General features: G+C 37.1%; 1 protein-coding gene across 4 annotated transcripts in view; it reads left to right on the forward strand.

Annotated features, from left to right (window-relative positions):
* MTHFD2L (methylenetetrahydrofolate dehydrogenase (NADP+ dependent) 2 like) overlaps positions 1-24,997 on the forward strand; it is a 110,414-nt gene that overhangs the window by 53,376 nt on the left and 32,041 nt on the right. For 3 of the 4 annotated variants that reach the window (XM_019624584.1, XM_019624587.1, XM_019624585.1), the window contains one exon: positions 2,488-2,580. In XM_019624584.1, coding sequence (XP_019480129.1) covers positions 2,488-2,580 — 93 coding nt within the window. Of the gene's footprint in view, positions 1-2,487; positions 2,581-22,814; positions 22,852-24,997 lie in introns of those variants that run through there. The other variant, XM_019624586.1, reaches the window with a different exon arrangement.

A 24,997-nucleotide genomic window follows, 5' to 3' on the forward strand; every position in this document is an offset into this window, starting at 1 on the left:
TTCTCTACTTCTTCATGTGGTATCTATTGGCTTTATTCCATGATTCCATTTCTGTTGTCTCCTACCTGGTATTTGCCAGTAAAAATTATCTTTATAGTGTGTTTACCTTATGTTTTTAAGTATTTTTATGCTTCTATTATTTGATTAGTCAACTTTAAATGATATCTGTTGATTCTAGTCATCGGCAGTCAGCAAACTTTATCACCTTTGCCCTTCCCCTTCTAATTTTGTTTATTGTATCATTTTTATGTAATCAGAGCAAATAGCATTTACATTTTCATCCTCATAATTATTTATTTATTTTTTAAATTAAAGTTTTTTTGGGTGACAATGGTTAGTAAAATTACACAGGCTTCAAGTGTACAATTCTGTAATATATCATCTATATATCACATTGTGTGTTCACCACCCAGAGTCAGTCTTAGCTTTGAAATTAAATATATTCAAAACTCTCCAGTATTCCTTTTGCTAGCTTCTTAAGATATATTTTGATTCATTAAAGTTCATCTTTTAGCAAGTTCCACAGGAAAAACTCATGGGAGCAATATTCCCTGAGTTCTTTTAAAAATTGTTTGCAGTCTTTAATCTTGAAGGACAATTTGACCTGATATAAAATCCTTGGCTCCCAATGTTTTTTACAGGAGTCTATTGTAGGTATTGCTGTGCTGTTTTCTGCAGTAGTGTAAAAATTTGAATTTTGCCTGGTTGCTCATAGGATTAATGTTTTAATCTTTAAAACCTAGCTATTTTACTGAAATGTATCTCAGTTTTGATTATTATAAGCCAATTTGTATGGATTCAAGTCTTTTTTCCCTAATTTTGGTGACTTTAAGTTCTTATTTTTTTAATTTTTGGCATAATGTTTGGTCATAATGTTCAACTTTTTCATAACATTTTGCTGTTCAGCTTATTAGTATGTTGGCAAATTCTTAAAAAAATATATATATACATCTTTTGTTTTTTTCTTGGGTCTGCCGCTTTTAAAATGTATCTTTTTATTTACTTTAAAAAATTGCATATAGTAAGATTCTCTCTTTTTGTTGTATAGTTCCATGAATTTAGGCATATATATATATATATATATATATATATATATATATATATATATAGTGTCATGTAACTACCACTAGAATCTGAACAGTTTCGTTACCACCCAAAAATTCCCTGGGCTGATTTGTATACAGTATCCTTTTTCTAATGCTTTGTCAAATGCTTTTTTTATTACTTATCATTGAACGAGTTGAGTCTGGTGTTTGCAGGCTACTTCTGCTAGGGGTTGGGGAGGAAGTGCTGGGCAGCCTTCAGATACCCCCTACCACCTGCACAGACTCAAACTGCTTCCGGTTGAAATGACTCCCTTGTGTGAGTCTTTTCATACTGTGAACTATACTGGATCCAAGAGGGCTTCTTCTGCCTGTATTCCTATTTTCTCTGCTACAAATTTTTGCATTTTGATGTGAACCCTTCACCTTCAGGAAGTATATTTTTGCAGTCATTTTCAGAGAACTGCCGCTGCTGGCCATCTTGCTATTCTCTGAATTCCTTTGCTGCCTTTCTCCCTATATGGGATCTACCAACTCTGCTGCCCCTGGGTAACTCTCACATGTTTCTGGAGTCTGGAAAATATGTCTGCTAGTTTTGCTAAAAATAGAGATTGTGCAGCTTTTGTTGTTGAGTGTTATTCAGGAAGACAAGAGAGAAGATACTGTCGCTCACAGCCACGCTCTTTGTGGAAGTCCTTCCTTCAATTTCACTCTTGACTGCCTTTCTCTCGCGTCTCTTCCTTGGCTCACGCTTCAAACACTGGAATCTCTCAGGTTGCTAACCTCTCTTATTCATACATCACTTCATTAAACATGTATGCATACTTCCTGTGATGGCCTAGACTTCTTCATCATTTCCTAAGCACATAATTTCAAAGTTGGTCCATTTTTTTTCCTGCCATTCTTTTTGGCTTGGAATGCCATTTTCTTACTTCCTTGCTTCGTGCACTCTAGCTCATACCTTACGACCTGAAGCAGTCTGTTGCCTCCTTTAGGAGCTCTTCCTTGACACCTCCTCAAGATGGGGCAGAATTAATCTCTCATCTCTCCCACAATATATTGCCCCATTTTTAGCGCACTGATCCGGCTGTTTTCAATATTTATATGTCTTATTAACAAGCCAGTGAATATCCCCTGCATCTGTGTATTAACCTGTAAATAAGGAACTTTCAAATACTAGGTTTCCAGGACCCTTACTTACGGCGCTCCTGTGGTGGCCTGTACACATCCTCACTCGGTCTCATGTGATTTCTCACTGGTCAGTCGAAAGGTACAACATTATGGATCATCTACATTTCTTTATCTAGCTTTTGTTCTCAAAGAGATTTGATCATTTCAAAGCAATTTTCCTACCATTAGAATCTAACTGAAACTCTAGAATTGGATCATTCATAAATTACGAACAAGCTTAGTGATCATTAATGGACGTTCTTCTGCATTCCAGGTGATGCAACTGTGACAATAGCTCACAGATATACCCCCAAAGAACAACTGAAGATCCACACTCAGCTGGCAGATGTTATCATAGTAGCTGCAGGTGAGTCTTTACTGGCTATTATTTGGTGGAATATCATCATCAGAGTAATTCCTACCCTAATTGCTAACATGTCTATAAGAACCACTTCTTGGGAGAGTTAGGTATATGCATGATTAACTTTCATCAATTGGATTCAGTCCCTTGGCAATCATCATACTGGTCCATTGTGCCTGTTTTAGCATTTGTCACTTCATTATGGAAAACCAGAACAGCCTTTGGAAGGACAGATTTAGCACAAGAACAAACGTGCACTTTGCCAATTCCTTTGGCAGACATAATTGATTCTAAATATGAATGAGTTACAGGGAGACTGGCAGGAAATGCTGTTGAAGGGCTAGCCAGGGCTAGCATACGTAGGACCTTGGTAGGCCATGGTAAGGACTCTGATGTAAGCTAAGATGGCTGAGAGCAGGAGATTGACATGGTCTGGCTCGTGTTTATAAAAGATGACCTATACAGTGTCAAGGAGAGGCGGGAGCAGAAACAGACAGAACAGTTATTACACTTTCCATTTAGTGGATCCAGATTTCTTTCCTAATTTGTTTTGTATCTGAACATACAAAATAATTCTACCCTTTACTTCTACCTTTACTCTTGACATATAGTGTTTCTATGTTGCAGACTTAGTGACTCTTCTTGTTCTATCCAAGGCTAGAATGTAAGCCTTTTTCATTTTGTTCATCAATTAGATATTGTTGGTCATTTCTAGACTTTACATTTGAATTTCTGAGTATTTACTACTGAAGGGAGAGTAAAAGTTCCAGAAGAAACAGTTTGATCAAGGGAATAATGATAGTTTAAATTAGTTTCAATCAAATTTAATTCACTTTCTTATTCTAATATAAACCTTTTTATGGACCTCAAAATATATATGTGATAACTTCAGGTGGAGTAATTTGCTCCCTTGTAGAATAAAAATAGCCATATTCTCATTTCTAGAAGTCACCAGTAAGCCTGTATACCTAACCACATTTCCCGTGTTTCTGAGAAATTATATTCAGGTGATAACAAATGCAAGTTTTTTAACTGGGTTGACAGAAGTCAGACAGATGTTTAGAGAGGCAATAAACTTTTTCAGACCATAAATCAACATTAAGTGTAATACTGCAGCAGCAACTGATAGATTCATGGAAGACAAATATTCCACTGACTTTTTTTTAAGAAACATTTGGATTCATACACAAGACTCAGAATTTGGTGAGTAGAGAGGGATTTGAGTGGTCATCTTTGTCCATCTCTAACTTTAGACAGAATGAAATTTATATTATCTTTAAAAGTTAGTACTTGACTCTCATGTTAAAAACTTGTAGAGAATATTTCACAATTGATTTTAGTTCCCATTTATCAATTATAGAATTGAATGAACATTTGCTTCTAGTGAGTGGATCAAAATCCCTCAATATTCATTCATGCTCATATTTTTCTTGTCATGAGAAATGACAAATGGGTGATCATAATTCTCTTTCAAGAACCACTGACATTCTGTTGTGACTAAATCAAACCTTATGTCACAAGTCCTTATGCCAACACTGTCACCATCCTTGAGTTTCTCCTATAGACTCACCGTATGCTCCTTTGTAAAGGCCTAAATCAGCACTGTATACAAGTTATTAAAAAATAAGACGGAAAAATGAAAATAAAGTAAGAGAAGGAGAAGGAAGGACCGATCCTACATAAAATTAATAAAATAGGAGCCAGGAGGTTCTCATGTCTCTAGTATATAGAGTATCAAGGCTCTATACTGCAAGGCATCCTATTACCACCAGAGGGCACCAGTCAGGTGTGCAGCTTTCTAGGCAGCCAGTTGGCTGCACACCATCCTAATCCTGGCTGTAAGACATTTTGAGTGAAGGCAGTGCAAATAGGTCTTATTCTTTGCCTTGTAGCCCAGCTATTATGCCTTCAACTAGATACAAAGGTATGCTGAATGCTGGAAGACAGCCCTGTATATAGCCCTGCAGTCATCCTGAGGAAATAAACATTGGGCAATTGGAAATTTCAGGGAAGAAAATTGAGAATTTATAAGAAATAACTAAGGATTGCTACATTCTCACTTACTTAAAAACCACTTGGAGAACTTAAGGATCAACTATGTAGATATTAGTAAACTACAGTGAAATTATAGAGAAAGCATGAATTAATGTAAAAAATTCATATAACTAGGTAATATGAATAAAATATAACTAAAGTGACCACATTATTCATTATGTGTGGGAAATAAACAAATACAATTAGCAGTGGGTAATAAAGGAGACAGTGATCTAATGGCAGAAGTAGCTGGAACAGGGAGGGCTGGATTGTTGTCGTAACTAGAATGTCAGCATATATGGAAGCAGTCCCATCTCAGAGCCAGGAAGAGTAGAAGGAGTAGTGCGTGATGTATCAGAAACATTGATAATGTCTGAGAGATGACAGTAAAGAATGTGGTGATGAAATCTTGGAATACACTTACAGGAGAAAAAATAAAGGAGAAAATCATGTGTGAAGATCCTGGGGCATGAATAAAATTAGTTTATGTTCGTATTAACCTCACCCCTCCGGTTTCTCAACTCCCCATAGCCCAAACCTTATTGTTCTAACTACATCTCATTTACCTTTTAAACATTCACCACAAATGCAAGATTTAGACTCATTTAGAAACTCATATCTGAAAATTAGATCCTGTCAAACTATGCCTTTAGAAATAAAAGGCTTTAAGTCCCTACTCAAAGCTACCTCTCTGAGTTCACAAAGAGAATTAAGTTTTTTCTAGGGCACTTTGCTGTATGATGTTATAACACTTAACACCTATTTATAGTTGTCTGTCCCCTTCACTAGACTATAGCAGGGACAGGACTTTTCTTTTAGCATGGTAGCCAAGTGCTTAGAACAATATCTGTCACACAGTATGTACGCTTGCATTGGTTTTGAGATTACAACTGGAACAAAGACTTCTTCAGATTGATATAAATTTAGCTGATACATTTTTAAGAATTTCATAAAAATGGATTTTATAAATAATCTAGTTATTGTTAATTTTCATAGTGGTAGCATTATTTTTGTGAACTACTATACATTCTTAGCTTGTCATTGTAAAACAATTGATAAAGTCATAAAAGTGAAAGATGTTTTAATGAAAGAATAGTTTTATTAAGTGGATGAATGGACCGATCTGAGTATAAATGTTAAGATAAAGAAATTCTGAAAAGGGTGAAGAAAGTAAAGAGACTATTATAGGCATCTAAAGTAAGGAGTATGAAACATTTGAATGGAAAGAAGTATAACAGTCTCCCCTCATCCACGGGTGATACATTCCAAGAACTCCAGTGGATGCCTGAAACCACAGGTAGTACCGAAACCTGTATATGCTATGTTATTTCTTATACATATATACCTATGATAAAGTTTAATTTGTAAATTGGGCACAGTAAGATCAACAATAATTAATAATAAAATAAAACAATTATAACAATACACTGTACTAAAAGTTATGTGAATATATGCTCTTGTTCTCTCTCTCTCAGCATTTTATTTCACTTAAAGGAAGCTTCTCTTTGGCATATCCGAATAGCCAGCATCACCACTCTTGCACTTTGGGCCATTATTAAGTAAAATAAGGGTTACTTGACACAAGCATTGTGATACCATGATAACCAAGATGGCTACTAAGTGATTAACGGTCAGGGAGCATATACAGCATGGATACTGTGGACAAAGATATGATTCATGCCCCAGGCTGGACAGAGCAGGACAACACAAGATTTTAGCAAACTACTCATAATGCTGTGCAATTTAAAACTTATGAATTATTTATTTCTGGAATTTTTCATTTAATATTTTGGGACCTATGTTGACCACAGGTAACAGAAACCATGGAAGTGAAACCAGGGATAAGGGAGGTCTACTGTAGTTCAAGGGGAGGCTAAATTGGCTTGTGTAAGGCTAATGATAAAGAAGGGAAAGCTAGCCAGAATGGTGCACCGATTATAAGATTGTGCTAACAGATCCTTTGTCTCTCATATCATAACAGTCTCTCATATCTCATGTTTCCAGGAAACTGGGGGAAATCCTAAATTTTTAAAAGTTCTAGGCATCTTCGTTATCCAGACATGATAACCAATTTTTTCCAGACATTCTGCAAAGGACCCTCCAGCCATCTGAGTAAATTTTGTGGAACTAGCTTCATTCAGAAGATGAATTGAGGAGTCAATGCCACTTGCATGTTAACCTCTGGATACAGAGTGTTGTCAGAGTTAGTGAAAGCTGGCATTTTGTCCACTATGCCATCGCCTCCAGCATGATGAATGAACTTTCACAATCGCAACTCCAGCATTTCTATTGCAACATTTTAAAATGACAGTATAATATAAAACAGGATAAATGGGCATTTCAGTAAAGCAATGTGTAGTATTCGTATTTGTCATAAAATACAAGGTGACCAGTCCAGTTCCTTTCACCACTTCTCCCATCATATCAAGTTTTAGATACACACCCATCAAACGTCATCCTAGGTTCTCAATAGAGTATTTCCTCTGGTGGATTTCCCCTTCCTTAGAGCAGGGTAATTTTCAGGATGCCAGGACAATAAGTGCCAAGGGGTGTGGCATAGAAATAGCCTATTCCACCATGCACAGCTCATGCACCTCGGAAGTGGAACTTGCTCCATTACAGCCTCGGGTGCTTCTTGAGTGGCTGCCAGCACACTTTATGGTTTCGCTAACACTATTCTTCCCATATCCTACTTCTCATCCTCCATTTTGTCCCCTTTAGCTTCTGCTGCTTCACTTAGAATCCCTTCCTGCCTTCCTAAATGCATCCTTTATCCTAATTTTGTCAATTATTGTCAATGGGATTAGAGTAGTGTAAATGCACAGGCCTTGCTCGAGTAAGAATTCCAGAATTTAAATCCCAACTCTGTCACTTGCTAATTGTATAACCTTGGTCAAGTCATCCCATCTCTCTGAACCTCAATCTCTTCAGTGTGTAGAATAATAATACCTCTAACACAATGTTGTTAAGCCAGCCAGTTCATGTATGGTATAGCACAGCCCCTAGCATATTGCAAAGAGTCAATAAATGTTATATGCTAATATGTTATATGGTATTCCTTCTTAGGCCATTGCATATGAAATATTTAAACAATCATTTAGAAATAATAAATCAGTTGATTATTAAGCTACAACTTTGATATAACTAAAGGAATATATTTTGGGTTACTTTTGATACTAAGATAGTATCAAAGTTGGCTGATTATCATAAACATAATCTAAGGAGTGACTTACATATAAGAGACCAACATCATAAAAGCTTAGTTTTTACTTAAGATTTGTGGCTTCTCAGGATGACCACAGCCTCTTCTCATAGCTGTGTATTCTGTTGTCCCTGGATAAGTCCCTTGTTGCCTCTCTCTTTGGGGACAGTCAGACTTTGTGAGGGGTTTGGGACGGGAGAGGGATTTGTTCTCTCAGACCTTTACCTGCCCTCCCAGTCGTCTCTCTCTTTCTCTCTCCTCTCACCTCCCCATTCCAGCGCCCGCAATCTACCCACCGAGCTGAGTGACCAGGTAGACAAGGCCTCCCTAAGCCACAGCAAGCAAGCTTCCTCAGTGTACAAAAGGATGCTTGATGAGAGAGGTTTTCCTGATGTCAGCAATACATACCTACGGTAAAAACCTAGAAAACATGGATAGTAAGAAGGGAAAGAACACACACTGCCAGCCAAAGCCAGCCACAGTTAATTCGATGTTTGGCCTTCCAGTAGTTTACACAATTTGTTCACCCTGTACATGCTGTTTGCACTTCACAGCTCCACATGGTGTATTTATGTTCCTCATAATATGTATTCTTCTACAGCATGATTTCTCACGGCTCCATACTATAATTTATGTATTCAATTCTTGATTGTCGGACCTTTAGATTGTTCCCAGTTTTTTACTGTTACGAATAATGCAGTAAACAACTGTGAACATCACTGTAAATACCTAAGATTATTTGCACAAGGGACCTATAATATTTATTATGTTGTTCTTACATTCTTTATTTGCTTATGAATGGTTACTTGTATTCTCAAAAGCAAAATTAACATGGAAAAATTTTAGCTTTATTAATAAATGTTTCTCACAGCCTGTATTTTTTGTGCAGGCTTGCATTTCTGGTCTGCTCGTGGTACATCTGTCATGACCATCCAGTGCTTTTACCATCAAATGTGTTTGATTTCCATTATATGACTTTGCCAGGTTACCCAACTGACCTGCTCTTTCCAGCCTTAATTCTCATAGCCTATCTTCATAGTATATTTTTCACCACAGAAAGCCTGGTTTCAGTAATCATGCATTCCCCGTGCCTATTATTTATTTTAATGCTTTATAAAGCAAGAAGAAATTGTTCTCTCAATCCTTTATGGTCCGATTATCTGATTTCTGAGCCTAGCTTGCCTAATTTTTGCTTGAAACATCTATTGACCTATTTATTCTTATTCTTTAAAAACTAAAACCTGAAAACGAAAGTTTTACATGCTTTGGATGTGCTCTGTAGTTTTTCCTGGCCATCCGGTCTTTTTCTGGTCACGTAGCCTAATTTTTTCTGTTCTTTCATTTCTTTTGTTCTTCCACCTATGGACTGTTCATCCAACTCTCCTGAGGCTCTAATCAAGGCAGACATGGTCATGATATTCAGGGTGGACATGATAGTAGGGGTTAAAAGCCCTGTAGCCCTCTGTTAGCAAATGATTATCGCTACATTAAAAACAGGATGGATTCTAGGGTAGATAATCCATATCTAATAAAGAGTGCTCTCTACAGCCGTGACATTTTCCCTGATGTATCAGTAGATGATTTAAAATCTACTCTAAGGCTCTCTGTCCTTTAAAAATATGTACCTTGAGTATTATCACTCACTTCAACGAGTGATGCCAAGAAATGCTGTCTGGACTGAAGAGGAGGTTTAAGGCATTTTTTTTCTCCCGTACCTTCACTGGACTTATGTCTTTCTAGTGTATTGATTTTTAATAGGTCATACTTTATATAAGGCTGTATCAAGTCGTAGTCTGTAGTTGTAAAAACAGTACTCATATAAGGCATGAAATATACCTTAATATATAAAGTTTAAATACATACAAACATGGGATGACATTGGGTGACTTTATTTAGAAAAGTCCTCTTTCAGACATTACTTGTGAATTTTGAAATATAACAGAATACTAAAGAGAGGAGAAGGAAAATGGAAATATAGAAGACCTTGATGAGATACGTGGTGAGTAAAGAACAGTAAGGATCACAGTGGGACAGCACTGACAGGACTGCATGGAGGGGACAGCACTGAAGTGACTCTCTCTATTATGACCTCCAGCAGCCAGGACCATGTTTTACTTATTTTTCTATTTCCTGTATCTACTGAAGAACCTTGCACTGGGGATTAGAAAATTCACTGTTGAATGAATAAACTTCCTGCTTTAGAAGTCAGGTACTTATCTTGGTTTAAGTTTTTTTCCTAGAAGTTGAGGAGGGCCTTTAATAGGGGCCGATGATCTCTTCAGGATCCATTCAACCTTAGATTGTCCTTAATACCTTGTTTGGGGCTGTTCCACTTGACAAAGGCTTAATATGGCATTGCATCAGCACCATTGACTCAGAGCTTGCACCTGCGGAGTTCAAAGGTGAGAGAGGGAGGAGGCAGAGAAACAACTGAGAAATGATGACTGTCTTCTGTGAAAGAACTAGAAAATGCTCTGCTTTACTGTCTAGTGTGGGTAGGAATAGGAGCTCTTCTTTGGTGAAGTCATCATTCCTGGGGTATGTTGTGGTATTGCTGAATGTCTTCCAAACGTGTGGACTGGCAGAAAGTGAAATGATTTACATTTCATTATTAGCCATTCATTATTAGTTGTGGCTTTGCAATAGCATTTGAAATCCAGGAAAATTGAAAATTTAAAAACAAAATTCAGGTATCAAAATGTCACACATCAGGGCTGGCCGAGTGGCTCAGTTGGTTAAGAGTTCGCTCAAGAGTTTGAGCTCTGAGCAACAGCGGTTCGAGTCCAGCCCGAGCTGAGCAGCCGCTGAGCTGCCAATAGGTAGCAGGATGGCTCAGCTTAAAAAAAAAAAAATGTCACACATCAATACCTGTGTAATACCCCGGACCAAGGTGGTGTTTGAAATGGGCTGTGGAGAGTCTGACTGTGCACCTGGCTACCTGCTTTAGGTGTGGCTTTGGTTCTGAAGGACAGTGATGAGACCAGGAACCGCTGTGTGTGCATATATCTCCTCAGACAGCTTTCTATAAAAGCCCCCCTTTTTTAACCCATGTATATTATCAGAGAAAGGTGTCTGGCTCTGTCCCTTCATCTTTCGTCTAAATGCATTTCCTTCAAATTTATTCTGATTTGGTTAATTAATAATTGCTTATTTTAGAATGACTTACCTTTGTTACAAACCTGAGGGTTAATGGGTACTCATTCCTGAGTGTGGGCTTTATGACTGGCTCTACTCTCATCGCTGTTCTCTGAGTGTGCATATTACAGGCAATTCATGCTTAGTATCTTAACATCTAATATGTGCCCTTTAAATCGAGATAGTAATCAATATTGGGGATCAGCTATTACATTGCAAAAAAGGACAGGTGCATTTCATAATGTTTCTATTGTGTGTCATCATTCATACTTACACTTATTTGAAAGATAATCAGGAAAACTTACTGTCTTTGTAAAATACACACACACACAAATACACACACACACACACACACACACACACACACACACACACACACCGAATGACTCAATATAATATGCACCCTTCCCAGGATAGTTGGTCAGGATATTCTTTAAAATAATGTGGGACACCATATCAAAATGAATGAGAATCCCTTCGTGTTTACCAAGAGTAACATAAATTCTTTGAAGTCACTAAGATATCACCCCAAAGTTACTTTTCTTGATTAGATAAACTATTTGAAGACCACCCCCCACACACACACACACACTTTATGATACATTTTCTGACTTTTTAGTGGAAACTCTGCAAAGGAGTACTGAATAGCTTGGAAGGGACTCAGAAAATGGGGTCAGTTTACCCTGAGATGAGCCAGTAAACTTGAGTATGTGTCTTCAAATGCAATACACAGATTCTAAAACTTGTTTTGGATATAAGCTTGTGAACAGACATTATCTCAGTTCCCAAAATACTGCATCTAGGAATGTATCCGGACGAGAATCGTAATGAGGCTTACAGAGATAAAATTCAAGGATATCCATCACGGATTCATTTGCGATGGCAGAAAGTTGGAAACAGTCTAAACATCCAACAACATGGGAACATTTAATAAATGATGGTGTATGTATAAAATGGAATTCTTACAGCCAATTATATCCTGAAAAATAATTATATTAAATTACATCCACGATAGAAATCCAAATATGCCCACTGCCGCCCCCCCTCCACCCAACACACACACACACACACACACACACACACACACACACACACACACACACTGACAAATAGGAAAACAAAGATGGAAGAAAAAAAAATACAAGTGGCTACCTCTGGGCTAATGGGGTAATAGGTGAAAGATAAATATTAATTCCTTCTTTATCTTTCTCTGAATTCTCCAAGTAAATTCTCCAAGTTGTGTTGATTTCATAACTATACAGTGAAATTTAAAAATATGAAGATGACCCACTCCCAGTTTGTGGTAATAGCCTGCCTGCTGTCCACGTTGTATCCTGGGGCTGTTAACCCTTTAATATAGAGGAGCATGGGAGTGGCGTGCTGCACGGGAACGGCTCGTCTCCTACAAAGTACCAAACAGGTTCATGAAATGGCTTTTCTTGGGAGCAAAGAAGAAATGAAAAGAGATGCATATTAAATGGATGAATTGTCATGGGATATAAATTGTATCTCAATAAAACTTATTTAAAAGGAGAGATGAGAAACTGAAAGACCTAGGGATGCTAAAATTGAGGGTCATTTTAGCTTTTAAATTCATTTGCAAATATATGATAGAAAGAAGTCATTTAGTTTTCAATTAGCACCAGGAGGAAGGAGTGGGGCAATAATATGAGGGCAAGAGGTGGGAAGGGGAAACCTCTCTCTGCTCTCCCTTGCGCTCCTGACTCCTGCCTTTGCCGTCCTATCCTGTACATTCCTGGCTGCTGAAACTCTCCTCTGGCCTCAAGCCCTGGAGCTCTCTGGATTCCATTAATACTTGGTCTGCTATAGTGAGCAGAGGACAAATCCAGATTTTACCTGAAGTAAGCTCTATAATAAATAGGGGCATATCCACTTTTTGTCCTTATGTAAGTATTTTAAACCTTAGAAAAACCTATCTAGTTTCAAATTTATCTGATTCATCTCCAGTGCTAGCTAGTCCTTGAAATTTCTAAAAAGGCATGGGTAGGGACATTTACAATTTTTTTTCTATGTGATTAAATAATTAAAACATTTCCTATTTCTGGGTATCATGGGACATTATTTTTAAAAATTTAATGGTTGTTATCAAATCGATTTAAAAATAATCTTTGAATAGAGAGTTTTAGTACACACTTTGTAACATTATTTAAATATCAGTGTTCATAATGTTTATTTATTATAATAACAATCATGACTAGTATTTATTGAGTATTTTTGAAACCTCATCTTATTTAAACCTCACAACGTCTTTATGAGGTCAGTAAGGTTTTTATCCCTATGTTACAGATGTAAAATGTTCAGGCTTGGAGTGAATTAATTTGTCCATGGTCATATAATGCAGTGGCTGAACCAGGACAGGGAACCATGTCTTACTCTCAGTCCCCTGACCTTGATTCTTCATTCTGCCTTTGGCTATTGCTGTTTTGGAAAGTGGGATGTGTTTTTATTTTCCTTGTTTATTTGCTTTGTTTTAAGTGCAAGTGTTATAATCATTGAAGGAGCCTGCAGGCATCAAGCATGCATAACTGTTTCTCAAGAATTTATGGTTATGTAGGCCACACTCCACATTTTATTAGTAACACTTTTTCATAGAACCAAAGGGGTATATTTAAAGAAGACAACAGACCAGCCTGTGTTTCACTTTGCAAAGCTTTCAGAGTTGTGACTACAGTTCTCTAACTCTCTGCCAGTAAATGATATTTCATATTCATATATTTAAGTAGTAAAAGATTTGACATTTTCTTACACTAAGTCGAATATTACTATATTTTTATTCCAGTTCTGCTTTGACAAAACACAGCCTGCCACGTGTGTCCCTCTCATAATGTGTGGCACTTATTAAGAGCACACTCTCACAGAGTGATGCTGACATTCTTTAGTGATGCTGACAATCTATTGAAAGGGGCACAAATTATCCCCTTGTCTCTTCCTTTTGGTCATAGACCCATATTTGTTTCTAGAAAAATATGTGCTCTAACTGGAAAAATGTAAGCTCTTGGGACATTTTTTTATATGGCTTTGATGGCCAAGGAATTCCTTTAGAAATCAAATCAAAATCTTTTTTTTTTTTACCTGTTTTTCATTCTTGCATACTATTAAATGTTTTCTCACCACCAAATGCGCCTCATTTCCCTTAGGGATGCTGGCCTGTAAACTCTCAGTGGAAACTAGTTGGTGCACCACTAATCCTAGAATAATTATGTCAAGTAAAGGCTCTTCCTTCTCCCCCTCCCACCCACCAAACAGACAGAAAGTAATGACTCACTAATTATGGCATTGGTTTCCTGGAGTCAGCTGGAGATCATAGTCACATAATAGTGGCTAACATGGGAAAAATCAGGGCCTTTTTAGTTCACTTACACATGGCCCTTTAAGCTATATTTGTTTTTTACCCTAAAGAAATAACTGGGGATATTTGCAAAATAAATTGAATTGCTAAAAAATGCAAAAAGGAGAGATTAACAATGACATTTATTTATGGGAATTTAATTATACTTTGACATTTTTGAAATAAAAGTTTGAAGCAGCTCATTAAAAAAGAGACATTTTAGTTAGATAAAAGGAAGGTCACTCAGCGTAATTACTATCAGTAAAGCTGTATACAACACAATTTACATATTGTGTTTGAGATTTCAGTTAGAAAACTAAGAAGCCAAAAGCAACTGTCATTCATCAGATGCTACTGTATGCCAAGCACCATGCTCTGTGCTGTCATCTACTTAATTTTATTTTTACAGCAAACCTAGGGCAAGGGGTAGGAAATGTTATTGTGTTTATTTTTATAAATGTGGAATGTATTCTTACTATTAGTGTAAGATCCCACAATTTGTATTGTCCAGGTGGAGATCTTTTCGCCTCCAAAGCCCAAGTTCTTTCCAGTGACTCAGGTTGCACGCTTGTGCAGACCTAATGGTAAACGGGATTACCCTGCTGGGTAACTACTAGTTCTTAATGGAGAGTTGTCAGTATCATTCCACCTTCGCACATGAAGAATGACTCAGACCATACTTGGTCCTACTGTGCCACATGGAGCAGAACAACTGGTATACATCCACATTTCCCCCTGCGATCTGGGATTTGGGAACTCCTGGGATTTCTACTCATGTCCTTGCCCCGTCCTGCCAATTCTTGCTAGGGCTGCCAGGTAAGACACTCCCAAGACCTGCAGAGGCACAGCTGTTTCACCTTCCTGTTCCTTCTGTGCAGCCCTGCAGTGCCAGTCAAGCCAATTAAATTATGAGGCACAAATCAGATAAGCTACTCTAATAATGTTCTCTTTCCTCTTGGAAGCGCTTACTTCCTCACTACCAAGAAAAAAGAAGTGTATGTCACCAGGAAAACTTTCAATTTATTGGTCAGAATTTTGAGGAGTTACCTGTCACCTCAAGAAGTCTAATAGGTGCTAACCGAACTGTATTCTATTGCTTTCTCGCGTTAACTCATTTTCACTAAATTAAAGCATGTAGAACAAGATCCTTGGTGACTTTCCTACTTTCATATGGGACTCTTTCCTTTTGTATTTTCCCTAATTAAGGTGCCACTTTCTAAAGCTACGTTCCCTCCCTTCCTTCATTTACTTAACACATTTCTTAGCACCGAGTAGTGCCAGGCGCCGAGTTAAGAGCTTGGTGACAACAAAACTTAGCTTCTGCCCTCGTGGAGCCCGCAGCCTACTCTAAAAAGACATTAATCAAATAACAGCATGCAAATGCAATGGCAAAACTTGAAAACTGGTGAGAAAGAGAAGTGTAGGGGCTCTGGGTGCCTATACAGAGGGGGCCTTGGTCTTGTGTCGGGCTTGGGGTCACCACAGAAGGCTCCCAGGAGAAGTGGCTGTTTGGCTGTGCTATGCTTTTCAAGGCTTTATTAATAACAGGCAAAAAAGACCTTTGCAGTTTTCTTTCCTTTCAGCAGATTTAACTAGGCATCTTGTGTACATCTGGTGTATTTTTATTACAGTGCATTTCAGTTTCAGCACTCATCTTCCACATAGTACATTCGCGTTCCCTGAGGACAAGGGCTCTGTTACCTATCCTCACACTCCCAAATATCAGCCTAGCGTCTTTTTAACTCCTCTTAGGCTTCAGGGGAAGGGGTTATTATGGTAGGATAAGGACTCTACCACAGAGCCTTGAAGCTTCCAAATCTATGTTTGTGGATTTTGTTCATTTTTAAAAACAAGTGTTGGCCTTTTTTGGTATTTAGTTTTATTGATTTGTTTGTTTTTAATCCGCATTTTATAACCTCAAAAATCATTCCCTTAATTTCCCTGCTTTCATCTCAGGCCTGTTCAGAGTTCCATGCTCTATATAGTTTTAGTGTTTCCAAATGAGCAGGAATGTATTGCCCTTATTTTTAAAATTTTTTTGGTCCTTGCATCACAAGGCATATTATAAGCGACTAGTAGCTCTCCCAAAACAAAGCTCATAGGCAAAGGAACAGAGCCACCCATTACATCCCTAAGAGAACAGAGAGCTTTGCTCATTCTCGCCAAGTGCCCATTCTTTCCTGACTTCAGCTTGTACACTAACCTACCCCATCTATGGCAGTGGACTCAGTGAGGTTTGGCCCCAACATTGTTTAATAATGTTAGAAGCAACACCACCCAATTTGTTGGTAGGTGTGATAGAACAATCTTCTTGTTACTATTTGTTCCAACTGTTGTCATGTGATTTTTTTTCACATTTAAGGTTGTGCCACTCCGTTTGTAGGAGGTGGGGTCTTAAGGGCGAGTGAGATGACTTATTTATATTCATCACCTCAGTCTTTACAATCGACTGGGAAGTGGTATGATCCTCAGGCCAGAAAGATGGGCGGGGTAGGATGGTCTCTGCTTGGTGGTAGAGATACACCCTTCTGTTGGCTTTAAAGGAAATGGGTTAGAGTGCCCGATGGCCTGATTTTGTCAGTGGGAAGATAGAAAAGTGAAGACTGGTAGTGGGTACAAAAGGCACCCAGGTGAGTCGTGGTGAACTTGTACTAGTCCTCTGGACTAAACTATTGTGTGATTCAGACAAACTTGAAATTTTACAAAAGTTGTGTCCTCACTGTGAGCTTGTCAGCTTCTCAATACTTAATGTTTATTTTTTTCATGAAATCAATGGCCATATTAACAAATATGATTTTTAAATATTGTATAATGTTATGTGACAACATTTGGAAGATCTGCATAACTCAATGAAGTGATGTTTTTCAGATAAGCAGTACATGATATCACTATATACATTTAAAATGCAAGGTAGACCAATATTGCATTTTAATATTACAGAGTATGGAAAGCTCATTGAAATGTTTTCAAATTCCACATTGCAACTAACCTTTACTGATATATGGTATATAAAACTGAAAACAACAAAGGAAAAAGACAAACAAATGAAGAAACAAAGACTCATAGACACAGACAATAGTTTAGTGGTTACCAGAGGGTAAGGGGGGAGGGGGGTGGCAGAAGAGGGTAAAAGGGATCAAATACATGGTGATGGAAGGAGAACTGACTCTGGGTGGTGAGCACACAATGTGATATATAGATGATATATTACAGAATGACATCTGAAACCTATGTAACTTTACTAACAATTGTCACCCCAATAAACTTTAAGAAAAGAAACTATTGCTTATCAAGTTTTGATGTCTATTCAAAGAAAGATAACCACAATTATCTTAAAAGTCTATTAACACACTCCTCCCTTTTCCAGCTCCGTATGTGTGTGATGCTGGATGCAAAAGCAGATCTGAGAATCCAGCTGTATTCTATTTGGCAGGACATTAAAGGATTATCAAAATTGTAAAACAGTGCTTCTCTTCTCACAATTTTTTTTTAGGGGGGGTATGTGGTTATTTTAATTAAATGTTTTTTTTTATTTTAACATATAACAGGATTATTATTGTTTTTTCTAAAGAACTAAATTAATATTTAAGCAATTTATCAGTTTTAATTGCGTATATGGTAAACTTAATGGACATAAGCCACACAAATACTTCAATAATTTTTAAGAATGTAAAATAGTCCTGAAACCAAAAAGTTTGAAAGCCACTAATTTGCATAATAACACTTTTCATTTGTGCCTCTGTTCAAATGTTTAGAGAGGCTTATCTAAAAATAGCAGCTTTTTTTTCCCCCTAGCACTCATCACCAGACATTGTATTATGTACCTGTTTATTTATTTGCTTCTTAGCTATCTTCCCTATGAAAAGGTAGGCTCCATTACAGAAGAGATTTTGGTCTGCCTTGTTCATTGCCTTATCCCCATTACCTTTTCTGGTACCTGGCTCATAATAGCTATTCTGAAGATATCTGTGGAAATAATGAGAATATTTTCTATCTGCAAATTTTCCTTATAGTGCTAAAACTTCAGAGATTCTCTGTGTAATTCTTTTAAATTATGTCTCACACCTTTGCTATTATTTTTTAGTCTCTCATAGATTTTTATACTCCCTAACCAGCCCAGTTTTCACATGATGTTCTCTTCTGGCCCAACCCCCTCATCACCCTCTCCCCAAAACACATATTCATATAGAGATGAGGTTTCATTTTTTCCTGCCAATAACACCTCCCACCATGGTTAGATACACTCTCCATCCTAAATGTGCTGGAGCCCTCAAGGTAAGACTGAATGGAGTCCTGTTGCACAATGCCTCTCTCTTATGGTAGTCTGTCTTCGAGGGGCACCAAACATACTACCGAATTTCCAAGGAGCAAGCCCTTGTCATTTTTTATTTATGGCTTCTCCCTCTCCACAGCCCTGAATGGACTCCATGGGAACCTGAAATAGAGCCTGAGCTTAGTTATTCTAAGATCTACTTAGACTCATCTCTTCCTTAACAATAAATATGATGGCGGCTGAAGTCCATCCCATACACCCAACTCCCTCTTTCTTTAGAGCAGGATCTCAACCTTGGCTATGTATTTGAATCAATTGAACTTCAAACATGCTGATGCCTAGGTCCCACCACAGAAATTCTGATTTAGTTGATTTGAGATACAGCTTGATCATTGAGAGTATTCAAAGGTCTCCAGATGATTCTAATGTGCAGACCTTGGTGAGTTGTCTCTCAGAGGCTCCCCAGTTCTCCCTACAGGGACTTCTGTCATGCCCGTCCCTCCAGATCATTGCATACACCCCGCCATACTTTTTTCAATAACTGAATGTAATGTAAAACTAGGTGTTTCCAACATTTTCAATGGAGAAACCAAGTCTTTGTAAATCTGGCATATACAGGAACTGGAATGTGATCAATTGAAAGCAAATCAATCTTTCTCTTCTCCTAAGTGCATACTGGGAATTAGAAGATTCCAGCTTCATCTCCAGCCATTGCCATCAACATGTGTTCTAGACTCATACCATCTCAAACTCTTCAGTTTTCTTAAACCTACAAAGTTCACTGGAAGTTCATGTTTTGTTGTCATTGTTTGTATATCCAGTTTCCTCTATTTAGAACAGCTTTTCTCACCTTTTCACCTCTTACTCTTCAAGGCATCTCTCAGAATTAACACAGTCCTTTGGAAAACAAGCACCCACTGCCACAGGCTGTTAGGTGTCCCCTCCCTGATTCATTTCCCTCCACATCCTGGGCATTTCTACATCACAGTGCTATACTCTATTGTAATTGTCTGACTCCTGTTTAATCATGAACTCCTAAAAGCAAGCTATGTATTCTTCTTAATTATGAATTATCAGTTATCCAGACAGAGTCTATATATAATAAACCATCAATAAATTCCTTTTAAATGGATGAGTGGACAGATGGATAAGTGTATTACATGTCAGGGAAAGTTAATTAGTGAATATTTTATGAAATATTTATATTTGAAGTGTTCCTCATGGTTAGATATCCATAACTTGTATTTTACCTGTGGTGAACAGGCACCTAATTTATCTTGGGTCATACTTCTAGTTGTTGTGTACCTAGTATTACAACTAAGAATTACTTACTTTTTTATACCAGTGCTGTTGCTGTTTAGAATTTGCTGTGGGGTTTTTGTTGATGTTGTGTTGATTGGCTTTGATATTGGTTGATTAATAATGCTTTAGGTGCTGCTCTGTGAGAAAACACTTTGCTGAGGATAAGTCAGATTTTTGGGGAGAGTGCTTAAGTTCTTAAGCTGCTCAGTGACCACAATTCATGCCATCTGCCGTAATGGTTGAAACCATACCCCATTGCCATCCCATAGTAAATGTTTAAATAATTACTTTGAAATGCATCAGAGATCATTAATACATCAAAACATATGGTAAGGTGAGTTTCATAGTATTTTCACTTAACCTAGATAAATTTTTGAAGTGAAAGTAAAAAATTAAAGTGAGAAATAATATTTTAAATCATGTTACTTGACATTCAACTTAATTTGGTTATACCTGAGTGTGAGATAGAAATATGAATATGCTTGACTTTCAGACAGTTTCAGTCCCTACATGTCTCTTAGAGTTCAAGCCTTGTGCTGCATTTTGCATGAGTCTAGAGATGAAAGACATGGTTTATTTTTCATTTAGCATAATCCCTAAACCCGAGCCGGCTACCACCTCTAGTATCAACCAGAGAAACTCATCCGACCAAGTGTTGGTGAGAAAACTGGTCATGTTGGATTTACTGAGAGGCAGTAGGTTGTTCTTCAACAAGGTATCTTCAAGAGGAATTTTCATAGACTTTCAAACCTGTTACTGCATTAGTTAGGAATTTTCTCTACATACGAGTAAATTATATTTCTGAATATTTTATGGTGTACATTATGCATGTTGTATATACTATACTGTTGATAATACAGAACATTTTATGTAAAGAAATTATTTTTATGATCTTCTGGTCAATCATGGTGAATTGAGCACTTGCTGAATCATATTCCATCCCATCTGCTCAAAGCTCAGATATTTAGCAAAATATTTTTAACATTAATAAACATAGTTATTCTAGAAAACAAGAAAGAGAGGTCTCTATAGACTAGAATGAGGATATCCCCCTAAAATAAAAATGTAGTGCGAAACAAATAAGGTTCAGAACAATCTGAAGCTGTGAAGTCAGCCCACAGGCAGGAGAGACTTGAAACCCAGGTGAATGCTTGGAAAAAGGTGCTGGCAATTTTATGCCCACACAAGTTGTATACATAGCTCTGGGCCAGATTGGCATAGCTTGTATGAAACTGGGTGCTGGGAAAGGCGCCACCTGCTTTCTCCTCTCTTGACCAAGCTTAGAACAGCTTATACAGTTATGGGAGCACAGCTTGTACAGTTATGAGAGTCTGGCGCTGAGCTTTAGCAGGAGAAAGTCTGAAAAATAGATCTGTGAAGAGTGTAACCTTGAGTGCCAGGCCTGCTCCGAAGCCAGACCTCTAGCAGAGCCTATGCTGAGGCCACCACAAACATGCTGTGAGAGACCATGATGCCCTAAGAGGAGACATCCATGGAAAATGACTACACAGGCACTTAGCAAGACAATGAAGGAAAAACAACAAACCTGGCAAACAGAAAATCTGACATAGGCATAATAGTACAACCAAAATGACTTTAAAATACATATTTTGATGCCATTAGCAAGATAAAGAAAGGATTACAGCCATGAGAGAATGGAAGTTTAAAAACAAGAATATGGGTTATGCAATAATAACAGATAATTATGAGAAATAATTAGAAATATTGGAAATGACAAATATTGAAATTTAAAAAAATAAAACTTAAAAGCAGACTGAATAGCAATGAACACAACAGAAAAGTAAACCCGCTGGAACAATAAAATGAACTCATTTCAGAATTCAACACAAAGAGATAAAGAACTAGAAGAGGTAGTTTGGGATATGAATGATAAATTGAAGACACTCCCCCAAGAGGGAATATTAGAGATAAATGTAGACAAAACATTTCAAAGGAAGATCACTGATCATTTTATTAAACTAAAGAGAGATATGAGTCCTGAGTTTGAAAAAATATTTCTGAAGTGCTGAGAAATATTAAAATAATAATACTTAGATATATAATGTTAAAACTTCAGAACATTAACAATTCCAAAATTACAAGGGAAAAGAGAATATCTACAAACATGGATTTGAGTGAAGACTAATTACTTATAATAGTCTCAGATGTCAGAAGACAATGGAGCAATATCTTCAAAATTTTGAGAAAAAAATTAATTTAGAAATTTGTACCAGGCCAAACTATCACTCAAAAGTGATGGTGAAACAAAGAAATTTCCAGATATATAAGGACTCAGAAATTTTATGTTCTTTGCAATGAGTCTCAAAAAACAGTAGAATACAAGATGTAAAGGTGAGCTAAAATATGCCTGTCTGAGTGCTGATTGTATAAAATGACATTAATAATTCATTAACATGTTTGATAAGTTGGAAATAAAAGCCTCAGTCAACAATACTATAGGATTTGTGTGGAAGAAATTGTGGCAGATGAGTAAAAGTGTGGGACAAAAAAAATCTCAGCAGTTAAATTTTTAGGAGTATCTAGTCCTTTTTTGAAACTCATTAAAGAGGAACTGAATAAACAGAGAAAGATATCATGTGATTATGTCACTTAAGTAGATAGTGTGTAGATATAGCATAGATAGTATGTAGTATAGATAGTATATATATATATATATATATATATATATGTATATATAGGCTTATATACATAGTGGGTTGTCGGAAAAGTCATGACTCATGTTTGCAACAGATGGCACTAGTTCATTTTTGGAAGTACTAGAGTCATTCGCATCTATGTTATTGCTTTGTCATTTGACAGCTGACAGTTCTAGATTCATTTAAAAAAATTGAACAATTTGGTTGAGTTTCGGAGATTTTACAAGTTGAAAATGAAAAACCAAATTGTGCATTTTTGCCATATTTTACTGTTTTATTTCCATAAAGGGAAGAACGCGTCAAGCTTGTGAAAAGTTGCATAAAGTTTTTGGTGATAATGCTCTACAAGAATGTCAGTGCCAGTGATGGTTCACAAAATTCCGTGCTGGTGATTTTGATCTCAACAACGCTCCTGGGTCAGGGAGGCCCACCGAGGTTGATGATGACAAAATAAAGGCATTGATTGAGTCAAACCCATATTACATGACACGAGAGATTGCAGAAACATTGAACATCCATCATTCAAGTGTTCACGATCACCTAAAGAAGCTGAGATACATAAGCAAGCTCGATATTTGGTTTCCACATGAACTCAAAGAAGTTCATTTGATGGTGCGTATAAACATCTGCAATATGCCCATTAAACTTGAGGAAAATGGTCCTTTTTTGAAGCGACAATAACTGGTGATGAGAAGTGGATTGTTTACAACAATGTGGTACACAAACAGTCTTGGTCCCGATGTGATGATTCACCCTAAATGACATCAAAAGTGGACATTCATCAGAGGAAGGTTATGCTCTCAGTGTGGTGGGATTTTAAAGGTGTCATGTTTTTCAAGATCCTACCAAGGAACCAAACAATCAATTCGAATGTGTACTGTCGGCACTTGGACAATTTGAACGAGTCCATCATCCAGAAACATCCAGAGCTTGTTAATTGTTAAAGAAGTTGTGTTCCATTGCAACAATGCGAGACCACACACAAGTTTGATCACCCGTCAAAACTTATTGGTGCTTGGATGGGATGTGTTGCCACACCCACCATACTTGTCTGACCTTGTGCTGTCAGACTTCCACTTGTTTTGCCCTCTTCAAAACTCCTTGCGTCGTTATAATGTTCAATTCAGATGAGTCTGTAAATCAACACCTTGTTCAGTTTTTCACAAATAAAGACAGGTCCTTTAATGAACGAGGAGTTATAAAGCTCACTGAAAGATGGCAAAGGTTATTGAACAAAACGGGCAATATAGCATTGATTGATCTTTGTTCTTTATATAAATAAATGACCTTTGAAAAGCACAGACAAAATACGTCTTGACTTTTCTGACACCCCAATAGTATAATCAATATATAGATAGTATGTCCAATTGTTCCAGTTTTCCAGAATAGTTCATTTATTCCTATGGTTGTGGTATTCCATTTAATTTAGTATTAGACTTGGATTATATATTTTTAACAATGCAAATTATTATTAGTAGTGGTAATATTTGTTGTTATTATTGCACTAAAAATCCAGATTGGATGTGGTAACTTCCATTTTGTAATTCCAGCCTCTGCCATCATCTCATCTAGTATAGTGTGACATTCCTTTGCAGTGAAAAGAGTTGTCATTTTAATTTGTGGTTAAATTTGAAAGACAGAGATAACCAATCTTTCTTTCTTTCTTCTTTCCTGACAAAGACACCCTCCTTTGTATAGCTTGTTGGGTGCCTGCTTATTAAAATAAAATGTACTAAAAAAAAATCATCAGATACTTCAGAGAAACTCAATTAATTATAATAATGGTTTGATTTTTTTTAATCCAATTTATGGAAACAATGTAAAGGTTTTAGAAATTTATTCTATAAAAATATGAAACATCTGACATTATGAATATTATGGTAAATTTGGTTTAAAAGTTCATCATTGAAGATGAAATAATTAGTTTTTGTGGTGATAATATAAACATGAATATCAGTGCAGAGCAATCCTTATCAGAAACCTGTGTGCAGGAAACACTTCAGGAATGGTGTTACGAGTAGGTTCATGGACCCTCTCCCCAGTGAAACAACCATACTGGTGAATAATATTTTAAAAAATCATTTTAAATATCTGAAAATTCTTAAGGAGCATATAGTAAATGGAGAAACATTCATTCAAGGAAATCTACTAAATAGCTCTAAGAAAAATCCGAGTCTGTTGCATTTGACCCATGACCCATGCTTCCTACCCTTCCTCCAGCTCAGCATAGCTGAAGTTCTGTGCTGGGCAGGGGTATCCAAGAACACAGGGCTCCCTCTATACTTAGATCCCAGTCTAGTATCTTCCCAGAAGGTGGCAGGTTGCCAGAATTTCTCATCTCCCTCAGCTCATTGTTGCTGAAACTCTATTCCAAATGCGAGCATCTGAGGATTTGGGGCTCCCTTCCTCCACACAGCTCCCATACATAAGGCGGAAGCTCTACCTCAGGTGTTGCAAGTCAAGAATACTGG

Source organism: Hipposideros armiger, unplaced genomic scaffold, assembly GCF_001890085.2.
Source record: "Hipposideros armiger isolate ML-2016 unplaced genomic scaffold, ASM189008v1 scaffold_594, whole genome shotgun sequence".
NCBI lineage: Eukaryota > Metazoa > Chordata > Mammalia > Chiroptera > Hipposideridae > Hipposideros > Hipposideros armiger.